At 40.0% G+C, this 25,823-nt stretch overlaps 1 protein-coding gene across 1 annotated transcript in view; it reads right to left on the reverse strand.

The window, feature by feature from the left end:
* Nucleotides 1–560: 560 nt before the first annotated feature.
* psmd1 (proteasome 26S subunit, non-ATPase 1) overlaps nucleotides 561–25,823 on the reverse strand; it is a 125,151-nt gene continuing 99,888 nt past the window's right edge. The window contains exons 19-25 of the mRNA XM_073041271.1: nucleotides 14,550–14,652; nucleotides 10,074–10,243; nucleotides 8,044–8,136; nucleotides 6,235–6,330; nucleotides 5,829–5,984; nucleotides 1,918–2,069; nucleotides 561–774 (exon numbers count right to left, since the gene is read on the reverse strand). Of these exons, the coding sequence (XP_072897372.1) occupies nucleotides 1,923–2,069; nucleotides 5,829–5,984; nucleotides 6,235–6,330; nucleotides 8,044–8,136; nucleotides 10,074–10,243; nucleotides 14,550–14,652 (765 nt within the window). The 3' untranslated portion in view covers nucleotides 561–774; nucleotides 1,918–1,922. The remainder of the gene's footprint in view (nucleotides 775–1,917; nucleotides 2,070–5,828; nucleotides 5,985–6,234; nucleotides 6,331–8,043; nucleotides 8,137–10,073; nucleotides 10,244–14,549; nucleotides 14,653–25,823) is intronic.

Consider the following 25,823-nt stretch of genomic DNA (forward strand, 5'->3'; position numbering starts at 1 on the left):
TGATAATATCTTCTTGCTGACTATCAACAAAGGTGAATTTATAAATGGTGTTTCTGCAATCTTAGCATGCTACTCTACTCTCTCTACACTCATGACTGTATGGCAAAGTACAGCTCAAATTCAACATTTGTATAAATTCGCAGATGACACCTTTGGTATTGGAAAACTCTTAAATGGTGACAAAGAAGCATGCAGGAGCAAAGTAGATCAGCTTGTTGAGTGGTGCTGCAATAACCTTGTGCTCAGTGTCAGCAAAACCAAGGAAATGATTGCGACTTTAGGAAGGGAAGTCAAGAGAACATGCACCATTCTCATTAAAGGGTCAGTGGAGGAAAGGGTGAGCAGCTTCAATTTCAGGGTTACAAATTCTCTGACAATCTGTCCTGGGACCATCACATTAATGCAGTCACAAAGAAAGCACACCAGTAGTTCTAATTCATTATAAGTTTGAGATTGGTTGTCATCAAAGACTCAGTGGAAAGTATTCTGATTGGTTGCATCATAACCCTGCTACAATGGCTCCAATGCACAGAAACAAAGCATTTGAATAAAAAACAATGTTTTTATACACGAAAGTGGTTTATTGATTTCTTCAACATTACCAAGTTTTACAATGTATAATTAATCTCTTGCAGTTGTTCTGAAAGTTATCAATCCAGATATGAAATAGCCCTCCTTTCTGTAGAAGCATGGTGTGATCACCTTAAACAGGTACCCCCAATAAAATTAAAATGTTGAAAATGGTGTAAATATCCCCAGATTTCTGTGGACAGTCTGTGAAGGAACAAAAGAAAACAGAATGAGCCTTTCAGTGACACCTGTTTGCAAAAATGTTTTACTTAGTTTGAAACATTTCATTCTCACTCATTTAAATCTGAAAACCATTTACTTAAATCCACCCAAATAAAAGAAGTTGCATCTAGCTCATATTTTGGTTCCCATAATGCAGACAATACATGTGATGTAGAGCCACTAGTTAAATAGGGAGATTTGGAAAAACAAAGCTCACATGAATTTCTCATCAACTTGCTATAACAATATCTGCCATTTACTAATTGTGCAAGAAGAACTTAAATTTGAAGTAAGAGGCCTGATAAAAGCTGAGTGATATTACCAATGAACTAATGTCCAGGTGCCATGATAGTTGAATACCAAAAATCAGTTTGGGCATGCTCTTGCATTTCTAATAATTTTACCACTTCCTCCAGACATAATCAAACAGCTAGTACTTGTGCCTAGACTCCAGAAGTACAGGAAAGTCACTGAACCCTAGGAAAAACACCCAGTGAATCTATGACTAACCTCCTATTTAAAACTTCCATTCTCTTTAGATTAATTATTGTTAATTTTTTTTTAACTTTAGGAAAGTCAGATAATGCTCTCTGAATCTCATATAGCCTAACAACCTGCATATGAAAATTAACCATACGGTTGTTGACCAGTACACTTGCATCCAAATATGAATCAAGATTTTCATAACAAAAAAATCTAAATGCAGTAACTCATTTTCAGCTAGTAGCTCATGCTTTCTGACTTGTACTAATTGCTTAATGCAGAAACACTTTTTCAAATCTCTTATGGTCCAGTCGCTCTTAATCTCTGCAACTGCCACCTGTTTTGTCAAGATCTTTGCACTCAAATTCTGACACTTTGACAATTTCTGATTTCATTTGCACTGTCAAATTCTAAGTACTATTTTTTTTCTTCTTTAAGGTGTTTCTTAAAACTTCATTTCTTTGAATGTGCTGGTGGTCATCTGTCCCAATATCTCCTTCTGTGGCTTGGTGTTAATGATATTATTTTAATTTACAAGTGTCCTGGGACATTTTGCTACAAGAATTTATTACACAAGTGCAAGTATACTCTTGTTACTGATGAAACAGAGCACAAGAGGGATCGACAAGCTACAAGACTTACTTGGTTTAATCATCAACATATTCAAATGGCTCAGGGGGTTCAGGCTCCTCCTCCTCTTCCTCAATCTTCGGTCCATGAGCAGGAACAGGTTCCACAAGCTCCTCTACCTCTTCACTGGTGTCCTTCAGAATAATAATCCCACCAATTGATAGCTGTAACAACAAAATTTCAACCACGCCATCACAAAACAGATGAATTTATGTAACGAAAAACACTTCTTGTAATTTTGTAGAATTTCAAACAAGAAATTAATCTGAATGAATATACAGTAGAACTCCTTTAAATCAGCACATTCTGGACATTATTGGGGCCAGAGTGGCAGATTTGAGAGCATTGCATAATATTACCATTAATACTGCAACACATTTTTTAAAATAGATGTCGGGCACTGAATCTGGTACATTTCAAGGGAGCATGGAAAGCCAGGCACCAGAGATTTGAATGGAAGTGCCAGAACCGGGTCCCAGTGAGTTAAAAGGGAGAACAGGAACTTAGACCCAAATTGTGAAAAGGAGGGCAAATAGCAAATATCTTGTGCCTGTTGGACAAGGTCTGAAGTGCTGGAATCACTGTGTTCTTCCATAAAACACATCTTTCTAGCCATGATCCAAGCTAAGCTAATACTTAACCAAAAAATGTTGTAAATAAAAAGTTTTATTTTGCCCTTCTGACCTACATTACTATAATAAAAAGCATAATTATGCTTAATCAATTATTAAGCCATGTATTGAAATTGTTGATTGGAGCACTGCGCGGGCACAACAGAAGCATTCCTGTGCAGGTCCGCCGGAGAGCTTTAAAAAGCAGGAAGCCTTTTGACGAGAGTGAGTGATTGGTGTACTTTGCAAACGCAACAGAAGCATTCCTGAGCAGGTCTGGCGAAAAGCTTTAAAAACCCAGTCTTTATAAAAGGGAGGTACCGCCTAGCAGAGCGGTCATTGTAGGAGTAATCTGAGGCAGAGTTAAGGCTTTTGCTCAACAGGGCTCTGGCGAGATCAGGCAGAGGCAAGGTAAGTAGGTAAGTTCATTCCTCATTTCTTATTTAAATCTTGAAAGAATAGGGGGTATGCCTACATGCTCAATGACTTTAGGCTTGTTAGGGAAAGTAATAGACAAGAGCTATAAGGAGGGAGTCACCCCAAGGCTACAGGAGGTAGATAAATGGGTGACTATCAGGAGAGGGAAGGGAGAACTTCAGACAGTGGAGAGCACCACTCCAGCCATCCCTCTCAACAAAAAGTACTCCATTTTAAGTACTGTTGGGAGGGGACGTGAAAAGGAAATACAGATGGTAGTCTGCCTCCCAGGTGCCAGGATCCGCGACGTTTCTGAACACATCCACAATATCCTGAAAAGGGAGAGTGAGCAACTAGAAGTTGTGGTACATATTGGTATCAATGACATGAGTAGAAAAAGGGAGGTGGTCCTGAAAACAGAATACAGGGAGCTAGGAGGGAAGTTGAGAAGCAGGACCTCAAGGGTAGTAATCTCGGCATTTCTGCCAGTGCACAGTGACAGTGAGGATAGGATTAGAATGAGGTGGCAGATAAATATGTGGCTCAAGAATTGGAGCAGGGGACAGGGATTCAGTTTTCTGGATAATTGGGACCTCTTCTGGGGCAGGTGGGATCTGTACAAAAGGGACGGGTTGACTTGAATCTGAGGGGGACCAATATTCTTGCGGTAGGTTTACTAGAACTGTAAGGAGTGGTTTAAACTATTATGGCAAGGAGGTTGGAACCAGCATGATAAGAGTTAATAATGAGCCAGCAGGTTTACAAGTAGATGATGAGTGTAACATGAATGTAAGGAAGGACAAGCCAATGATTGGGTACAAATACAGAGCATTAAGAGTTAAATTATACCACAGGGACAAAATGCAAAAGGGCTAAGAATGCAGGACTGAAGGTGCTGTATTTAAATGTGTGTAGCATTTAGAATGAGGTGGACGAACTCGTGGTGTAATCAGATATTGGTCAGATGACATTGTGGGCATCACTGAGCTGTGGCTAAAAAGAAGCCACAGATGGAGCTTAACGTCGAAGAATATACTTTGTATTGAAAGGTCAGGCAGGAAGGCATAGCATAGGCGTGGTTCTGTTGGTAAGAGATGGAATTACATCTTTAGAAAGTGATGACATAGGGTCAGAGAATGTCGAATCTTTGTGGGTGGAGTTAAGAAACTGCAAGGGTTAAAAAATATTATGGAAATCAGATATAGGCCTCCAAATCATTGCCAAGATGTGGGATTGAGATTGCAAAGGGAACTGGAAAAAGCATACAATAAGGCTAATGACACAATTGTAATGGGGGACTTCAATTGTAAAGGGGATTTGAAAATCAGGTTGGTGTTGGGTCGCAAGAAAGGGTATTTGTTGAGGTGGCTTTTTAGGGTAGCTTGTGCTTAAGCCTACTTGGGAAAAGGCTATCTTAGATTGGGTGTTGTGTAATAACCCAGATCTTACTAGGGCGCTTAATGTAAAGGAACCCTGAGGAGGCAGTGATCAAAATATGATACTGCAATTTGAGAGGGAGAAAAACAAGTTACAGTATCAGTATTGCAATGGAATAAAGGGAATTACAGGGGCATGAGAGAGGAGCTTGCTCAGGTGGATTGGAGGAGGGTACTGGCAGGGATGACGGCAGAGCAGTAATGGCTGTAGGTTTTGGGAATAGTTCACAAAGCAGAGGATGGATATGTCCCACAGAAGAAATATTTCTCAAATGGCAGGGGTAGGCAACCATGGCTGACAAAGGAAGTTAAGGACTGCATAAAAGCCAAAGAAAGGGCATATAAGGTAGCAAAAGTGAGTAGGAAGTTGGATGATTGGGAAGCTTTTAAAATCCAACAAAAGGCAACTAAAAAAGCTATAAGGGAAAAGGTTAAACATGAGGGCAAACTAGCCAATAATATAAAGCAGAATACTAAAAGCTAAAAGAGATTATTTTTTAATTATAAGAGTAAAAGGGAGTTGAGAGTTGATATCGGACCACCAGAAGATAATGCTGGTGATGTAGTAGTATTGGGGGACAAAGAAATGGCAGATGAACTTAATGGGTACCTAGCATCTGTCTTCATTGTGGAAGACACTAACAGTGTGCCAGAGGTCCATGAGTGTTAGGGAGCAGGAGTGAGCACCATTGTTATTACAAAGGAAAATGTGCTAGGCAAACTCAGGTCTTAAGGTGGTTAAATCACCTGGACTAGATGAACTACATCCCAAGTCCTGAGCGAGGTTGCTGAAGAGATAATGGATGCATTGGTCAGAATCCTTCAAGCAAGTATCCTTCACTTGATTCTGACATGGGCCTGGAGGACTGGAAAATTGCAAATGTCACTCTCAGTAAGGACATGTTGTTATTGGAGAATCCAGAGGAGGTTCAGAAGGATGATTCCAGAATTAAGGAGTTAACATACAAGGAGCATTTAGCAGCTTTGGACCTGTACTCACTGGAGTTTAGAAGAATGTGTGGAGATCACATTAAAACCTATTGAATGTTGAAATGACTAGATAGGGTGGATATGGAGAGGATGCTTTCTATGGTGGGTGCATCCAGAACTAGAAGTCACAGTCTCAAAATTGAAGAGCAACCTTTTAAAACAGGGGTAAGGAGGAATTTTTTTAGCCAGGACAGTGAATCTGTGGAATGCTCTGCCACAAGACTGCGGTGGAGCCCAAGTCCGTGGGTATACTTAAGGTGGAAGTTGATTGTTTCCTGATCGGTCAGGGCATCAAAGGATATGGTGAGAAGACAGATGTATGGGGTTGAGTAGGATCTGGGATCAGCCATGATGGAATGGCAGATAAGAACTCGATGGGCTGAATGGCCTAATTCTACTCCTATGTCTTACATTCTGTTACTTTAAATCTACAACTGGTTAAGTTAAATGTTTTGAACTCAATACTCACAGGTTTAAAGGGCTGGTATCTGCAACCTTCTGGCATTGCCAAGACTTTGAGTTGTGCAGGCATTACTCGAGCTGGATTCTCCAACAGATGACAGCTTGGCTCTGGTTCTTTCTTCTTTTCTTTTTCTTTGTCTTCATCTTTCTTCTCCGTTTCTTCCTGAAGAGTAACAACTTTAATTAACATAAGTATACATTTATATGAGCATTCCTAATCTAAATTAATAAAGTTACCATTTAGAGCACTTTCAAGTATTAAATTTATTCTTCAATAGATGTTTAAATGTTAAGTTCTGAAATTTGCAAAGTGTAAGCAAGAAAATTATATTCTTTCTCTTTTTCTCAGCAGTTTCCTGACTACAAGATACTTTAATGCAAATAATTCAAATCTCTGTTCACTTCATACTTACAACTTCCATTTTTTCCTCATCTTTTTCTTTTCCCTTCTCTTTTTCTTTCTCTTTCTTTTTTGCTTTGGCAGTGATTGACAAAACAGCTGTTGATACCTGTGGATTTAACAGATTGCATATCTATACTTCAAGCCAAGAGTCACAATGTAGAGAAATGAAAAAGTTTATCATGTTTAAAGAAAGACAATAGGATAACCCTAGGAATTATAGATCAGTGAGTGGACAAGCTACTGGAGAGGAATCCTAGACAGGAGAATTAGGGATAGTCAACCTGGCTTTGTGAGTGGCAGATTGTTCTTCATGAGCCTGATTAAATACTTTGAGGAAGTGACAAAACAAATTGATGAAAGCAGGGAGTGGATATGGTGCTGTATATGGGTTTTAGTAAGGCGCTTGAAGGCTCCAAGTAGTAGGCTCGTTCAGAAAGTCAGGAGGCATGGGATCCAGGTAATCTTGGCTGTGTGGATTCAACAGAAGGCAGAAGGTGTTATTAGATGGAGACTATTCTGTCTGGAGGTCAATGACCAGTGGCGTTCCACACGGATCTATTTTGGCATCTCTACCCTTAGTGATTTTTATAAATGACTTAGATGAACAAATAGAAAGGTGTGTTAGCATGTTTGCAGATACCACAAAATTGGTGTTGTGGATAATGTAGAAGGTTGTCATAGATTACAATGGGACATTAACAGGATGCAGAGCTGGGCTGGGAAATGGCAGATCAAGTTCTATTCGGAAAAGTGTGAAGTGATTCACTTGGAAGGTTGAACTTGAAGGCAGAATATAGGGCTATTGGCAGGATTCTTCAAAGTGTGGAGGGACATAAATCCCTCGAAGATGTAACACAAGTTGATAGGGTGGTTAAGGATGTGCATGGTGTGCTAACCTTCATCATTAAGAGGACTGAGTTCAAGAACCATGAGGGAATGCAGCTCCACAAAACTCTGGTTAGACCACACTTGGGAGTACTGTGTTCAATTCTAGTTGTCTTATTATAGTAAGGCTGTAGAAGCTTTATAGAGAGTGCAAGTGGAGATTTACCAGGATTCTACCTAGATTAGAGAGCAGGTTAGGGAATTTTTCTTTGGAGAGGAGGACAAAAGGCGACTAGATAGAGGTGTGAATAAAGATAAAAGTCATAGATTGAGAGGACAGCAAGAGACACTTTCTCAGGGTAGAAATAGATAATACAAGGGGCATAACTTTAATGTGTCAGATGCACAGATGTAATTTTTTTTATAGGCATGGAATGCACAGCCAGGAGAGGTGGTAGGTGGTAGAGGCCAATACATTAAGGAGATCTAGAAGACTTAGATAGGCATATGGATGAAAGAGAAATGAAGAGCTACGTGGAAGTGAAGGTTTAAATTGGTCTTGGAGTAGGTTAAGTGGTCTGTACTGCACTATATTATAGTGGTCTATATTTTCTGTGTTTTATCCTTAATAAAGATGAGTTCAAGTTCAAAATACACAACAGCAGCAACAGCTATAGAAAGTGCAATCACCAAAAATACCTGAATTTTCTACTTCATCAAAAGAAGAAACAAACTTTCGTGACTGTACAATATTGCTGTTTTAGTAATACTCAATATTTTAACTTGCATTTTAACAACAATTTCAAAATTTAAATCGTGAATTAAACTAAATGGATGAAACTTAAGATACAATTTCATAAAAAATAATTTGAATATTTTACAAGAGAACCAAAAAAGAGAAAACATTCACAGTTTAGACTTTTCTACCCCTCTGAACATTGCACTGCATTTGTGATTTATCATTTATGTATGGAAATAGCCTATGAAATAAGACCTTCTCCTTTTCTTTCTCTTTGGGAACCTCCAATGGGGCTGGGTAAGCAAATGTGGATGGCTTGCAGTTTGATCGGTACTGGACTTTAGGCATCTGTGAACAAAGCATACCATACAAGTAGTGTTCAAAAGTTATTCAGCAAGCTGAAGAAAAACAAGGCCAACAAAATACACCAGAAAATTTTGTGCAATTCGATTTATTTAGAAATGGGAAGGAAATTTCTGCATTTATATACAGGTCTCTCCCCCCCAATCTGCGGGTAGAGCATTCCTATGAAACGGTTTGTAAACCGATATGTTGTAAAGCGAAGAAGCAATTACCATTAATTTATATGGGAAAAATTTTTGAGTATTCCCAGACCCAAAAAAATAACCTACCAAATCAAAGCAAATAACACATAAAACCTAAAATAACACTAACATATAGTAGAAGCATGAATTATATGATAAATATACACCCTCAATAAAGTAGAAATATTGTATGTACGGTGTAGTTTCACTTATCAAAATCGGGAAGACAGCGAGCCAAAATCGACTTGGAGAAAAAAAATCGGCACATACACGCATGCGCTAACAACTGCCCGCACAAGGTTTCACTGTCATTGTAGCCTTTCTCGGGGTAAACACACGTATAAAGCGGGCATCTTTTTTTAATCCTCTTTGGTTAGCGAAAACAGGTAATAATGTACCGGTAGGTCTTTCGTAACAGCGAGTTGTCGTAAAGCGAACGTTTGAAAAACAGGGGACACCTGTACAATTTTGGTGTTCCTAGGGCATTTCACAATCAATGGAACACATTTACAGTGTAATCATAATTATAATACAAGTATTGGGAAGAAACACTGGACAGAATACAACAATTATCTAGCTCTTCTTCAGTTGTAAGATATTTTACATCCAATTAAGAAAACTGCAGATGCAACTTAGAAAATTCTGTAAATATTAAGGTAGCATATGTGGAGAGCAGGCAACGACCATTCACAGAACTCATCACATAATGAAAGCTTATTGGCCAGAAACATCTTTTTTGCTGTAGATGTGGCCTGATCTACAGGGTAGTTACAGAATTTTCTTCTGTAGGTTTCCAACATGTGTAGCATTTTTCTATTTAATTTAAAAAGTGCACTGGCTTAACACTTCATCTAAAAGATGGTATTTTCAGTAGTGAAAATATTTTCAGTCTTCTCCAAGAGAACCACAACTTTGTTGTGGTTTGGAGGCTTGCTTGCCTCAATGACCCAGAAAGCTATTTTGACTGGAGTCTGGGCTTTATGCTTTGGCTCTTGGGAGGGTCACCCATGCCAAACAGGTCAAAGGGTAGAGGCTAGAATAAGAGCGGTCCACTGGCCCTCCTGATTTCAGGGTTCAGCTCAGGGCTTAGAACCCTGACTGGTAAAACAACACTTTACGGAAACAGCAATGAAGAATCCTTCTACATCTGAGTGTGGTGGTATTGCTGAGTCTCCATTCAGAATTTGCATGACTGACAGTAGTGAGAACTGAGCTTCTGATATAATGAAAGAAGCCCAGACATGCAGGATCTTCACTGTTGCCATAAACGCCAACAGTGTAACAGGCATCAGAAAGAGTTCTTCAGTCTGAATCCACTTTATTTGCTCAAGTTTTATGACCTGCAATTGGTCCCACATCTATCATAGCTCATAGAGCGCTGTCACTGGAGTACCTGACCTCATTGCATGTTTAAAATCTATTTTAATAACCTATCTATCTACTATAGTACATGCACAAATCATCTAGTTTTGTGACTAATTTAAATACAAAACGCAAGTTAGCCAGTTTATGTGCAAAGCATTAACCTTTCCTGTTTTACAGGCATGGTGAATTTAAGCAGCATACAGTAAAACTCTTGATAATCCATGAGATAGTTATTCCGAAATCCTTATGGATTGGCAACTGTCTCACTGGTGATGATTCCCACTTTCTCTTAAAACTCACCATTCCCAATTCATAAGCTTCCTGTTTCCCACATTCCCTTGAAAAAAGGAGCAAAGGAAAAAACACACAAATTACCTTGAGGTCCTTGTTAAGTCCAATTACTGCAGTTGGAGTGAAGGCCAAGGACAGAAAATGCGAATGAGGGAACCAGAACCAAAACTGAGTGAACACCAGCACTCCTACAACTGAGGGCATGTGGGTGTGCCCTGTCCGTGACTGAAGTGAAATGGTCATATTACGGCCACCTATCAAGAAAAAGGAAATTAAATAACCTTACATTATGATTTGATGTCCCTGCTGTTTAGGAGTTAAGCAAAATGTATTAATTTAAATGACAAAGGATTTGTGCAATACAAGGAATTAATTGTATATAAATGGACTTTGTTTTACTAAACTGTTCAAGCTTGGAGGTCCCTTAACAAGGAGCATATTCTATGAAGCATTCATTTTTGGAAACTGCGCAGCAGGTAAAAGCCTTGTAAATATAACAGCTTTGACTGCTGTATCTAACTTACAGTCTCACCCTTCAAATTATTTTCTGGAGAATCTCAATTTCAATAGAGGGAGAAAAAAATACATTGTGTTATACACCATCACACAACCCAAATTTTCGGTTGTTTTTAATTCAACTGTCCAAGGCATAAACTATCACACCTCAGCAACTCCACTTCCTCTTACAGCTTTTTGAGTGCTTCTTAAATCCTGTCTCATTGACCAATCTTGTTAGATACTTGCTCCAACATAATCCGGTGTCTCACTACTAAATTTAGTTTGATAACACCTCTATTATATACCTTGGTGTGTTTTGACTACGCAAGTTTTTGTAAATAAAATTGTAACTTTGGTACATCTTTACTGCAACTATATAATAAATGAGGTGCCAAAGGAGTGGTTGAGCCAGGTACAATGGTATAATTTAAGAAGCACCTTAAGGCATTGCTGGAGTAGCAGGATTTAGAGAGGGATATGGGCAGAACGTAGCAAAGTGAGAATGAGAAAGTGAGAAGGTGGACACCATGGTCTGCATGTGCTCATTAAGGCAAAGGGCCTATATCTGTGTGGTATTGCTTTATGACTAACTGCCATCTCATCTAAAGCCAGCTTCTAATTTAATAAGATGCTGTGTTTAAAGTGATCAAGATATTAATTTCCAAACTATGCAGCTGAGATCATATGTGAATAGTCTCAATATTCAAATACACTGCCTTGCATTAACTTATAATGTCCATATACTGTTTGTCAAATTCCAATATAAATTAGATTCCACCCATGAATTGATTTCAAGCCAATATGGGTCCAATTACTTATACAGAACCTCTAGTATAATTGATTTAGATGATAAAGTTGTTTCAATTAAGGAAATAACAAGATGATACATCAAGTCTAATAACAACTTGCTTCTCCAGAAGATTGAACATACATTATTGTTGCCTGATTATTGAAAAAAAAAGATACTTCAGGAGAAATAGAATGTGTACCAAATTCAAAATATGGTTTTCAATCACAAACAAAAGAAAATCTGCAGATGTTGGAAATCCAAGCATGGGTCCCAATGAAGGGTCTTGGCTCAAAACAGCAACTGTTTACTCTTTTCCATAGATGCTGCCTGGCCTGCTGAGTTCCTCCAGCATTTTGTGGATGTTGCTTGGATTTCCAGCATCTGCAAATCTTCACTCGTTACTTTTGAACTATTTCCTCCAGTGAGAGACTCTAGAAACTGAAACACAAACTTAAAATTAGACCATTTCAGAAGATTACTTCCACACAGGAAAATCAAACTTTCCCCCACCTCCCTCCATCCCAAAGAAAGCTAGGTCCATTGATAACTTCAAAACAGTGATATACAAGGATATTAAGGTATACAGAAACAATTTTAAAAATTGGAGATAGTTACAGATCAAAAATGGTCTAACTGAAGATAATTGAGTGGCTGAATGATTACTCTGGCTTCAATGAGTTCTCAGAATTTATGCTGTGTCCATCATTGTTATCATTTATATTAATGATTTAGAAGATAGTATAGTAAACTGGCTCAGTAAATTTGCAGGTACCATCAAAATTGGGAGCGTAGTAGGTTATCAAAGCTTGTAGTGTGATGTTGTTCAGTTGGGAAAATGGGCTGAAAGTTGGAAGATGGACTTGAATACAGGTAAGTGTAAGGTGTTGCACTTGGAAGGACAAACCAGGGCAAGATTGACACAGTGAATAATAGAGCACTGAGGTGTGTGGTAGAACAAAGCGATATGGGAAAACAGATCCATAATTCTTTGAAAGCGGCATCATGGGTAGAAGGGGTCATAGGAGAGCTGCTGGCACATTGGCCTTCATAAATCAAAGCACTGATTAACAGGAGCCGGGATGCACGGTAGCATAGTGCTTTACAGTATCAGCAACCCATGTAAAATTTCTGTCACTGTCTGCAAAGAGTTTCTATGTTCTCCAAAGATCTACCAGTTGGTAGATTAATTGATCATTGTAAATTGTCCCGTGATTAGACTGGGGTTAAATTAGGGGTTGTTATGCAGTGTGGCTCAAAAAACCGGAAGGGCCTACTCTGCATTGTATCTCAATAAATAAATAAAAGATGTTAGTGAGGCTAAATTTAGAATATTGTGTGCATTTCTGGTCAGCTATGTATGGGAAAGATATCAGTAAGTTTGAAAAAGTGCAGAGAAAATCTATAAGGATGTTTCTGGGACTTGACCTGAGTTGAGTAGATCAGGATTTTATTTACTGGAGCATAGGAAAATGAGGGGAGATCTTGTAGAGGGATACAAAATAATGAGGGGTATAGATAGGGTGAATGCATGCAGTCATTATTTTCCCCTCTGGCTGAATGAGACTAAAACTGGAGGTAACTGGTTTAGTGTGAAAGGTGAAATGTTTAAGGGGAATCTGAGGGGGAACTTCACTCAGAGGATGGTACAAATATGAAAAGAACTGCTAGTAGAAGAGGTAGATGCCAGTTCAATATTTAAAACAGGCAAGCTGCAACATTTAAGGGAAGTTTGGATAGGTATATGGATGGGAGAAGTTGGAGGGATATGGTCCAGGTGCAGATGTCTGGTAGTAGGCAGAAGACCAGATTTGTCAAAGGGCCTGTCTATGCTGTAATGCTCTTTGACTTTGAGAATGGCTACCACTATAGGTTGTGGCAGCGTCTAAACGATTAAGAGAGATAAACTTAATAAATTGTTCATTAATAGGAGCAAGGCAGAAGTGAGGAATATAGGTCAGTTAGTTTAATGTTTATTATTGGCAAGATGCTGGAATCAAAAATCAGAAGAAATAAATAATAATTTAAGAAAACTGCGTGTAAGCAAACCTAGTTAATGTAGTTTTATGATAGGCAAATTACATTTGACAGATGTGCTTTAATTCTTGAGGATGTGACAGGGAGAGTAGATAGAGGGGAAACTAGATGCAGGGTATTTAGATTTCCAAAATGCATTTGACAAGGTGATACAAAAGAGGTTGGTGCAAAATTAATAGCCCATAGTATTGGAAAAAAGTATGCTAGCATAGATTGAAAATTGGCTATCATGTAGAAAATAGAATTGGACTAAATGGGTCCTTTTCTAACTGGAAGGATGTAACTAGTGAAGGACTCCAGGAAATACAGCATAAGCTTCAGTTGCTTATTATTTATATTAATGACCAGGAAGGGGTTTCCAAATTTGCCAATGATATGAATATAGTGGAAAGGAGGACATCGTGATTCTGCAGTGGGATATTGGTAGACTAATTGACTGGATATCAACTTGGCAAATTAAGTTTAATGTCCGGAAGTGTAAGGTCATGCACTAAGGCAGTGGGAATCAAAAAGTAGGTTATTATCTAAATGGAGATTTTGCAAAGGATTTACGGTAAGTCCAGAAAGAGCTAGTTATCCAGTGCACAAAACACTAGAAGTTAGCAGACAGGTCATACAGGTAATTAAGGTAAATGGCATGTTGACCTTTATTAAAAAGAGGCTAGAGTTTAAGCGCACTGTATATAGTTGGATATACTTAGTAGGCTTCATTATAGCTCTTAAGTCTCCAATATCCAAAATACAGCCAATAAAAGAATGACTTGAGGTATTAAGACAACACATATGTCAGAAACAGCAGGAAAACAAAGATTTTATGATAATAAGGAACTTAAAATTATCACTGACATGTATTAGAGATTAATGAAAATATTCACTATTAATCTTATTAATCTAACAATCTAAATTTAAAGATTTTAAAAGAGGTGGCTGTCGAGATTGAGGACACAAATAATGACAAATTTCCAAAGTAGCTTAGGTTTGAGAATACTTCCATTGGTATGGAATTAATATGACACAGAGGTTCAGAAATGAAAGGAGGAAAGAAGGAAATATATCTCAGTTAGTCTGGTCTCATCGCTGGGCAAAATATGCAATACTTTAATAATTAATGGTAACTTTGAAAATGATAACATATTAAAAAGTTAATCTGGTTACACTGGAGAGAAACTATATGCAAGAAATCCACAGACTAGCTTTCTTGAGTAAAATGTCGAGCCTCAATGTAGAATTTGCATTACCTGCATCAAGAATGCCTTGAGCTAAGATAGCACCAAATTTGGCCATCACGTCATCATGCTTGTCGTTGATAACCTTTGCATAGAGCTGACGGAACTGAGTAACCTAGTGAAGAACCACAGGGCAGCACATGAATAGGAAATACGCAAGCACCACTCATTTTCTACCACATTCCTAAGAGCAATTTATAATATACCTAACATACCAACCATCAATCTGTATGATGTAGGAAGAAACCAGAGTACTCATGAAACTCACAAGTTAACAGGTTCTCCCCACATAGGAGATGCACCAGTGGTCAGGATTGACTCTTGCTTGCTCAAGCTGTAAGGCTCAAGTGATTGGTGCTGGGGAACCAAATATTTTCATAAATGCTGTTTTATTTGATTCATTAAAATATAGAAAGGCAAAATCCACATGGATGCAACTTTGTACAATATACTTTACCTTTACTCAGATCTTTACTTTATCTTACTCAGATTATACTAATCTTTCATGCTGTTGAAATTAATTGTGTTGCTTGGATGTAACGCATTTAAGTTGATCATTCTAAAACTGCACTTTTAAATAGAATTTGGTCACCAGATCTGAGCCTGATAACTAAGGATTTGGCCAACGGACCTGCATCCAACTATGACACCATTATAAATTCAAATCAGGTCAGTTCTTCATCAGGATCAGTATTATTTGCTTAGAATCACGACACATTCTGCTCAAGATCAACAGTACATTTGAGACTGCTATTAAAAAAGTTTGTCTCACTAACATGTAAAGGTTTAGATTAATGATCCTTTTGCTGTAGGAAATAGCCTTGGTCCACTGGTTACATTACAAAATTACATTTGGTGAGAAATGTTTGATTAAAAAAATAGCATCTTTTGATGCAAGGAGACCGTTGTAACGACAAGTAGGGTATTATCTATCAGCATGACAGATTCTAATAAGCTTTTGATTTATGTGTGTTTGGACACAAAGGACAAACTTCTTGTCAGATTGCTCTTTGAAAGTGCCACATACTTTCCATGCTAATTTCTCACTTAAAAAGTTCACTGGTGTATCGATGGTTTCAATTCCTTTAAAGTTTAAAGAATAGCCTTATTTGTCACATGTACTTCAAAATAAACAGTGAATTGCATTGTTTGTGTCAACAACCAACACAGTCCGAGGATGTGGTCGGGGCAGTCAGCAAGTGCCGCCCTTCTTCCAGAGCTGTCATAGCATGTACCTTCATTTCTTTACTGATTCACCCATTCTTGCCCAAATTCTCAAGTTTCGTATTTAATTTTATATAGACATACTGCTTTAAGAGGAACTGATTACATATAAAGTTAGCACTGCTTAGTTCTTTTTAAAATTACAAATCTTCTATTCACCAATTCTATATTCCACTGAAAGCTGATTAACAGTGGCATCTTTTTTTCCAGCTTCTCAAGCAGTGTTTGCTTTTGTAAACGGTCAACACCACGTTTCTATTTGTAGAAGTCTGCAGACACTTGCCTCACAGCATGAAATCTAGAATACAGTAGTGCTCTGTAAATACTGAAAGTTTTCAAAAATTTCTACTGTTTAATCACAATTGAACATTAACTGTAGTTAATGTACTTGAACTCTGTTCCAGACGCTCATGCGGACAATAGGAGCTTTTCACACATACAGTGCAGGCTTTATTTCACAAATAAACAAGGTATATATTTATTTTCTTAAAAGTTCTCAAATGATCAGTTATTTTGGAAGTGTTTACTGTCATAACAAAAGTTTTAATATACTTTTGGACTTTTTATTATGTTAGTGTGATACATATAGTTTTGTTGGCAAGATTATGTTATTTTAATTACTTCATGTTTATGTTTTATCACTGTGAACATCCAGACCTTTGGCTTATGATAATAAAGTGCAACCCAACATGGTCATAACCATTTGATTCCTCTAAGTTGGAAATTTTCACTGCCACCAAAAAGTTATATATTTTGTAATAACGACAATCTTCTAGTGAATATAGTTAGCTTATTGGTAAAAGTATTATTTATACACATAATGCATTAAAAAACTGTAGCTGTTAAAATCAATGTGACACCTGCCACCACAAAAGACATCACCGAAAAATAATGGATGTTCAGAAGTGGTGTCAACCCAGTATTGGCCTCTTAAGGTTCAGAACATGGTCTGGACCTCTCTCGGCCACTCTTGGTAATTTAAAAGGCTTTCCAGTACTGATGCAACACACACAAAATGCTGGAGAAATGCAGCAGGGAATACACACAAAATGGTGGAGGTACTCGGCAGGTCAGCAGCACCCATGTAAATTAATAAACAGTCAACATTTCAGGCCGAGGCCCTTCTTCAGGACTGGAACGGAAGTGGGAAGATGCCAGAATAAAAAGGTAGGGGGAGAGAATATTACTGACGTTTTTCTTACATTAACATTTGATGTTCTCAACTGCTCTGTTTTGTTTTTGTTGTTGTTCTGCTGAACATTGTGGGCATGCTACGTTGGCGAGAATGCGTGGCAACGCTTACAGGCTGCCCCCCAATACATACTTTGCTGTATTGGTTATTAATGCAAATAATGCATTTCACTGAATGTTTTGATACACTGGAGATAAATAAATATAGTCGGCCCTCCTTATCCACGGGGGATTGGTTCCAGGACCGCCTGCGGATACCAAAGAATGCAGATGCTCAAGTCCCTTATATAAAATGGCGTAGTATTTGCATATAATCTACGCACATCCTCCAGTATACATTAAATCATCTCTAGATTACTTATAATACCTAACACATGTAAATGTTATGTAAATAGTTGTTATACTGTATTGTTTAGGGAATAATAACAAGAAAAAAAGTCTGTACATGTTCAGTACAGAGGCAACCATTGTAGCTCTTTTGGGAACGCTGATGCCACCTTGGCATCAGCCGATCCTGATTCTCCTGTGATCTTTAAGTTCTTGAGGCTGTAGCGCTTTACATAGCTAGCCAGCCATCCCTTACTAGCCTTAAACTCGTTCCTCTCACTCACAACACAAGTAGCAAATGAACGAGACATGCTCAACTTCCGGGTTTTCCCAATCCACACATGCGGAACCCACGGATAAGGAGGGCCGACTGTAAGTCTAAATCTAACACCATAAATTCCCTCGCCCTCACCTCCATCATCCAAACACCAGGAACAGCCATCCCCCAACTCCTCACTGCCACCTCAACATGCAAAATCATGCTTACACTTTCATACAAATAAATAAAAAAGGGGCAGGGTAGGCCCCTCAACTCCACAACATTCATTAATGTTTATTCACAAAGGTGAGAGCAACTGAAAGTGTCTAAGTATTGCTAACTGACTTAATTTTTGTAGGTCAGTTTGTACTGGCTGTTACTACATTACCCTAGTCAAAACGTTTAGGTCCAAACTATACTTCAGACCCAAGTCAAAGTTGTTGTTTCAAGCCAATGTTAAGAAATTGCTGAACATTTCCAAGTTAACAGTAGTCTTGATCATTAAGGGCATCAAGTTTTTGAGTAGGGATATTATGTTGCTGTTATACAAGTCACTGGTGGGACCGTGCTTGGAGTACTGTGTACAGCTGGAGAGGATGCAAAAGAGATTTATGAGGATACTAACTGGATGAAAGGGTCTGATTTATAAGGTGAGGCTGGCCATGCTGAATCTTCCTTGTGCATGCAACATTCTGTGCGCCATACATCACTAAGAGATGTTGAAGTGTGTGTAATTAGGCACTTGGTGAGGTACAAGAAAAAGTTAGGTATAACCTATTGTCCACTGTGTGAGTGGGCCAGTGTTAGAGTAGTGAGATAAGGCTTTGGCTCATAGAAGCTCTGGTAAGGAGAGACAGAGGCTGTGGGTTGATTTTTTGTTTACATTTTCTTTCCTTTTTTCTTTCATATTGCAGTTAAGAGCAGTGGGGATGCCAGACAGGGTAGTGGAATGCTCCTCATGCAGGATGTGGGAAGGCAGGGAGACCTCCAGTGTCCCTGACAACTATACCTGCAAGAAATGCATCCAGCTGCAGCTTCTTACAGTGTTAAAGAACTGGAGCTGGAGATGGATGAACTCCGGATCATTTGGGAGGCTGAGGGATCAACAGGATAAACTAGGACATAGTTACACCCAAGGTACTGGACACAGGTTCAGTTCTGTCAGGAGGGGGAAAAGGGATGGGCAGCCAGTGCAAAGTACACCTGTGGCTGTTCCCTTCAATAACAAGCATATGGCTTTGGATACTGCTGGGGGCATGTCCTAGCAGAGGAAAGCCACAATCAGGACTTTGTCACTGAGTCTAGCTCCATGACTCAGAAGGGAAGGGGAGAGAAGAGATGAGCTGTAGTGTTAAGGAGATTCAATGGTTAGGGGAACAGGTAGGAGGGTTCAGTACCAAAGAAAAAGATTCCCAGATGGTAGGTTGCCTCCCAGGAGTCAGGGTCAGGGACATCGCTGATTGAGTTCACAGTATTCTTAAGTGGGAGGGTGAGCAACCAAAACTCGTGGTCCACGTCAGTACCAATTACATGGTTAGGAGTGGTGATGAGGTCCTGCAAAGTTAGTTCAGGGGGTTAGATGCTAAGTTCAAGGACGGGATCTCCAGGGTTGTGACATCAAGATTGCTGTCTGTGCCATGTGCTATTGAGGCCAGAAATAGGAAGATCGTACAGTTTAACACATGGCTAAGGAGATGATGCAGGAGGGAAGGCTTCAGAGTTTCGGATCATTGAATTTTCTTCCAGGGAAGGTGGGACCTGTACAGGAGGGACAGTTTGCACCTGAACTGGGGGGGGGGGGTCAACTGGAGTTGGAGGGGTGGGAATCAGAGTGCCAGAGTGGATAGTGGAGTGGTAGTGGGGAAAGATGTTGTTAAGCCAGGAGTCGAAAGGTTGAGCATGTTCTGAGTTGTGTACACTTCAATACAAGGTGTATTGTAGGAAAGACAGATAAGCTTAGAGCATGAAACAGCATGTGGAATTATGACATTATAGCTTTTAGTAGGTTCCTTAACGTTCATATCGCTAGGTGAAGTAGTGGGGATAAGTTCTCACTATCTATTCAATGATCCCAATGGCATGCATCTCAAATAGCCTCTGACAAACAAGTCCAGCTCCTGGCCTCGTGTGGCTTAGGTACTAATCCCGGTGGACCACTTATACTGACAGCAGAAGGGGTAAAGGCAGGGTAAAGGCGCCTTAAAAACAGATGCTTCAGGCAGAAGGGGCTCTCCAGCAATGGTTGGCAGCTCAGCTAGAAGAAAAAAAACCTCTGATCTTAAAACTCAGCTGCCTTGCAGCTATACCCACTCATGGGGAGGGCTTTGGTTGTAAAGCCAGAGGAAAGATCTGAAGCTGGATTCCATAAAGCAGTCCTACACTGAGTTACTCACACAAATGCTGGGGGAGTGCAGCAGGCCAGACAGCATCTATGGAGAAGAGTAGAGCTGACGTTTCAGGCTGAGACCCTTCGGTAGGACTATACTCTTTTCCATGGATGCTGCCTGGCTTGCTGAGCTCCCCCAGCATTTTTGTGTGTTGCTTGGATTTCCAACATCTGCAGATTTTCTCGTTTGTGATTGGATTATTACATCATGTTACGTTCAAAACTGACTGACAACTTCTGTGATGCCACTGCTGGCAAACTGTATCGGTCTCAGCCGTTCCTTTGGATTCGTCAGCTGTGTAGGTGAGGGAGCCTGCTGCATGGTCAACAGCTTGCACTCCATATCGTACTGCACTGGCTTGCGTATCACATAAATAGCTAGGACACAACATTCACGGTTGACCCTGACCAATGGAGGGCCTCAACTAAGCCATTAGTGCGACTTTGTTGCAGGACTGGCAGCTCAATGCTCCGGGATTCTGTTGTTTTAAACATGATAGAGATGAAGGGATTAAAGGGAAAGGGGTGGCATTACTAGTCAGGGAAAATGTCACAGCAGAGCTTAGATAGGACAGACTGGAGAGCTTGTGTATTGAGGTTCTTTGGGTGGAACTGAGGAATATGAAAGGGGTGACCATGTTAATGGGATTATTTTATAGACTACCCACTAGTCAGTGGGATACAGAAGAGCGCATTTGTAGAGAGATTGCAGACTGTTGCAAAAACCATAAGATTGTGATAGTAGGTGATTTCAACTTCCCACAACCTCACTGAGGCTCTCATAATGTAAAAGGGCTGGATAGCAAAGAGTTTGTCAAATGTGATCAAGAAAGGTTCCTTAATGCATAGTCCCAACTAGAGGAAATGCAATACCAGGTCTTCTATTAGGGAATGAGTCAGGCAGGTGACAGAGTTTGTGAAGGGGAATATTTACATCTAATGATCATAATGCCATTATGATCACTGGTCCTCAGGCTGAGATTCTAAATTTTGATGGTTCAGAAAGGACCTGCCAAGTGTGGATTGGGAGAGGTTGTTCTCAGGCAAAGCTGTGCTTGGCAAGTGAACGGCCTTCAAAGGAGAAATTTTGAGAGTACGGAGTTTGTATTTTCATGTCAGAATAAAAGGCAAAGTTAACAGGTTTATGGAACCTTGGTTTTTGAGAGATCAAGAGCCTGGTTAAGAAAAAGCAGGTATAGAAAGCAGGAACAAATGAGGTACTGTACTTGAGAAATATAAGAAATGCAACAGAACACTTAAGAAGAAAATCAGGAGGGCCAAAAGACATGAGGTTGCTATAGCAGACAAGGTAAAGAAGAATCCCAAGGTCTTCTACAGATATATTAAGAGTAAAAAAAATTGCAAGGGACAAAATTGATCCTGAAGATCACAGTGGTCATCTATGCATGGAGCCAAAAGAGATGGGAGAGATCTTAAATAGATTTTTGCATCTATATTTACTCAGATGGACACAGAGACTGTAGAAATGAAGCCAAACAGCAATGGGATTCTGAATCGTATTCAAATTACAGTGGAGGAGGTGTTTGCTGTCTTGAGGAAATCTAGGGTGGATAAATCCCCAGGGCCTGACAAGGTGCTCCCCTTGTGAGAGGCCAGTTCAGAAATTGCGGGGCCCAAGCAGATGCTTATAACATCCTTTGTAACAGGTGAGGTGCCAGAGAACTGGAGGATAGCTAATTTTCTGTTGCTTAAGAAAGGTTCTAAAAATAAGCCAGGAGATTATAGACCAGTGAGTCTGACATCACTAGTGGGGAAGTTATTGGATGGGACCAGATATACAAGTATTTGGAAAAACAGCAACTGATTAAAGATAGTCAATATGGCTTTGTGCGTGGTAGAAAGTTACCAGGAAAGTTGAAGGCAGCAAAGTAGTGAATGTTGTCTAAATGGACATCAACAAGCTCTTTGACAAGGTCCCACATGGGAGGATGGTCCAGAAGTTTCAGTCGCTTGGCGTTCAGGAAGAGGTAGTAAACTGGATTAAACATTGGCCTTGCAGAAGTTGCCCCTTTGACTGGAGGCCTGTGACTAATGGTGTGCCACGGGGAATGGTGCCAAGTCCATTGTTATTTGTCATCTACATCAATGATCTGGATGATGATATAGTAAACTAAATCAGCAAATTTGCAGATGACACCAAGATTGGGGGCATAGCAGGCAGCAAAGAGGGCTATTAAAGCTTGCAGTGGTATCTGGACCAGCTAGAAAAATGGGCTGGAAAAAATGGCAGATGGAATTTAATGCAGACAAGTGTGAGGTGTTACACTTTGGGAGGACAAACCAGGGTAGGACTGGTACAGGGAGAGGTAGAGCACCAAGGAATGCGATAGAACAAAGGGATCTGGGAATACATATCCCTAATTCCTTGAAAGTGGAATCACAAGTAGATAGGGTCATAAAGAGAGCTTTTGACACACTGGTCTTCATAGATCAAATTCATAGATGAAATTGTATGAGATGCTGGTGAGGCCAAATTTACAGTATTGTATGCAGTTCTGGTTACCTGTCTATAGGAAAGGTATTAATAAGATTGAAAGAGTGCAGAGAAAATTTACAAAGATGTTGCTAGGACTTGAGGACCTGAATCATAGGGAAAGGTTAAACAGGTTGGAACTATATTCCGATGGTCCAATCAGCAGCAAGAGCAGGCCACAGCGACGAGGTTTCTCGCAGGGTGACGACGCTTGTTTAAAAGGACAGAAGGGACAAGCAAAGCAGCCATTGTTGGGGGTAGTCCAGTGTCGAGAGTAGAAGCTTCAGGCTTTGACCTAAAGGAGGCCTCGGCTTGAAAGAGATGTTGGCTCTGGGTAAGCTTTTGTTAAAAGTTCCTTATTTTTTCCCTTGTTGTACCTTGTAGTAAATGGCTGTTGTATGTTCTTCATGACTGATGTTGGGGTCCTGGGAGACCCAAAGTCTCCCAAGGAATTACATATGCATGAAGTGCATCCAGCTGCAGCTCCTCGAAGATCTGGCGTAGCAGCTGGAAGAGCTTCAGCTTGTATGGGACAGTGAGGAAGATAATTGATCAGAGTTTTAGGGAAGTAGTCACCTGAAGTTGCAGGAGGCAAGTAGCTGCGTGACTGGAGAAATGGAAATGTGAGTAGGGAGTTAGCACAGAGGATGCCCGTGGCCATTCCCCTCAAAAATAAATATACCACTTTGGATACGGTTGTGGAGGATGACCTCCCAGGGGAATGCCACGGAGAGTGGGTTACTGGCACTGAACATAGGTCTGTGGTGCAGAAGGGAAAGAGGGGAGTGATAGTGATAGAGGACTCAATAGTCAGAGAAACTACAGGAGATTCTGTGGATGTGAACGGGACACCCAGATGGTATTTTGCTTCCCAGGTGCAAGGGCCAGGGACATCTTGGATCATGTCCAGAACATTTTGGAGATGGAGGGAGAGCAGCCAGATGTTTTGGTACATATTGGTACCACTGACAGAGGAAAGAAAAGCAAGGAGGTCCTGAAAAGAGAATTTAAAGAGCTAAATAGAAAGCTGAGAAGCAGGATTGGTGTCTGTGCCACTCGCCTGTGAGGGTAGAAACAGGATGATTTGGCAAAATAATGCATGACCGACAAGCTGGTGCAGGGGGCAGGGCTTCAGGTTCGTGGATCATTGGGGTCTCTTTTGGGGGAGGTATGACCTGTTCAACAGTGACAGATTGCACCCAAGCCCAGGAGAACTAATATTCTTGCAGGCAGGTTTGTTAGAGCTGTTGGGGAGGGTTTAAACTAATTTGGCAGGAGGGTGGGAACCACAGTGAAGGGACTCAGGATAGGATGGATGGTAAAAAATCAAAGTCAGACTGTCAGGAAGGGCAGGCAGATGATAGGACAGAATTGCAGCCAGCAGGGTGAGTATCAGTGCATTAGAGATGCAGAATCAAATAGGGTAGCAAATGCAGCACTCAAAGTGTTATATATCAATGCACGAAGTATAAGAAATAAGGTGGATGATCTTGTTGCACTTGTAAAGATTGTTAGATATGATGCCGTGGCCATCACTGAATCATGGCTGAAGAGTGGTTGTAGTTGGGAACTGAATGCCCGATGTTATATGTTGTATCGTAGGAAGGTCGCCACAAGGGGTGGCATGGCTCTGCTGGAAGAAAATAGGCTCATATCAGTAGAAAGACGCAACGTAGGATCAGAAGATGTTGAATCCTTGTAGGTTGAGTTAAGAAATTGCAAGGGTAAAAAGGGCTCTGTTGGCAGTTATATATAGGCTTACCAGTAGCCCGGATGTGGACCACAGATTGCAACAGGAAATAAAAAATGTGCGTCAAAAGAGCAATGTTACGATAATCATGGGAGATTTCAACATGCAGGTCGATTAAGAAAATCGGGTTGGAAATGGATCCTAAGAATGCCTACGAGTTGGCTTTTTAGAGCAGTTTGTCGTTGAGCCTACTAGGGGGATCAACTATACTGGATTGGGTGTTATGTAATGAACCAGAGGTGATTAGGAAGTTTAAGGTGAAAGAAACCTTAGGAAGCAGCAATCACAATATGATTGAATTCAACTTGAAATTTGGTTGGGAGTAAGTAAAGTCTGACGTAGCAGTATTTCAGTGAAGTAAAGGAAATTACAGCAGTACGAAAGAGGAATTGGCCAAAGTAAATTGGAAGGAGCTGCTGGCAGCGATGACAGCAGAGCAGCAATGGTGAGTGTTTCTGGGAAAAATGAGGAAAGTGCAGGATAAAAGTATTCCAAGATCAAAGAAATACTCAAATGGCAAGATAGTACAACCGTGTCTGACAAGGAATGTCAAAGCTAACGTAAAAGCAGAAGAGAGGGCATACAAAGGAAAAATTAGTGGGTAGACAAAGGATTGGGAAGCGTTTAAAAGCCTACAGAGAGCAACTAAAAGAATCATGAGAAGGGAAAAGATGAAATATGAAAGCAAGCTAGCAAACAATATCAAAGTGGACAGAAAAAGCTTTTTCAAATATGTAAAAGAGAGATTAGAGGGGATATAGGATGTCTAGAAAATGAAACCAGAGAAATAGTAACAGAGACAAGGAGATGGCAGATGAACTGAGCTGATATTTTGCATTTTTCTTCATGGTGGAAGACACTAGCAATGTGCCAGATGTTGAAGGGTGCAAGGGAAGACAAGTGAGTATAGTTACAATTACAAGGGAGAAGGTGCTCAAAAAAACTGAAAAACCTAAGGGTACTTAAGTCACCTGGACCAAATGAACTGCACCCTAGGGTTCAGAACCAGGTAGAGGTAGAGATGTAATGATCGTTCAAAAATCATTAGACTCTGGCATAGTGCCGGAGGACTAGAAAATTGCAAACGTCACCCCACTCTTTAAGGAAGGAGGAAGGCAGCAAGGAAATTATAGACCAGTTAGCCTGACTCCAGTGGTTGGGAAGTTGTTGGAGTCAATTGTTAAGGATGAGGTTGTGAAGTACTTGGTAACACAGGACAAAATAGGATGAAGTCAACATATTTTCCTTAAGGAAAAATCTTGCCTGATTAACCTGTTGGAATTCTTTGAGGAGATTACACGTAGGACAGATAAAGGAGATGCAGTGGATGTTGTATATTTGGATTTTCAGAAAGCATTTGACAAGGTGCCACACATGAGGCTGCTTACCAAGTTAAGAACCCATGGTATTACAGGAAACTTACTGGCATAGTTAGAGCATTGGCTGATAGGTAGGAGGCAGTGAGTGGGAATAAAAGAATCCATTCTGGTTGACTGCCAGTGACTAGTGGTGTTCCACAGGGGACAGTCTTGTGACTGTTTCTTTTTTATCCTGTATATAAATGATGGAACAGATGGCTTTGTTTCCAAGTTTGCAGATGATACAAAGATTGGGGGAGGGGCAGGTAGTGTTGAGGAAACAGGTAGGCTGCAGAG

This window comes from Hemitrygon akajei, chromosome 3 (genome assembly GCF_048418815.1).
Source record: "Hemitrygon akajei chromosome 3, sHemAka1.3, whole genome shotgun sequence".
NCBI classification, from domain to species: Eukaryota; Metazoa; Chordata; class Chondrichthyes; order Myliobatiformes; family Dasyatidae; genus Hemitrygon; species Hemitrygon akajei.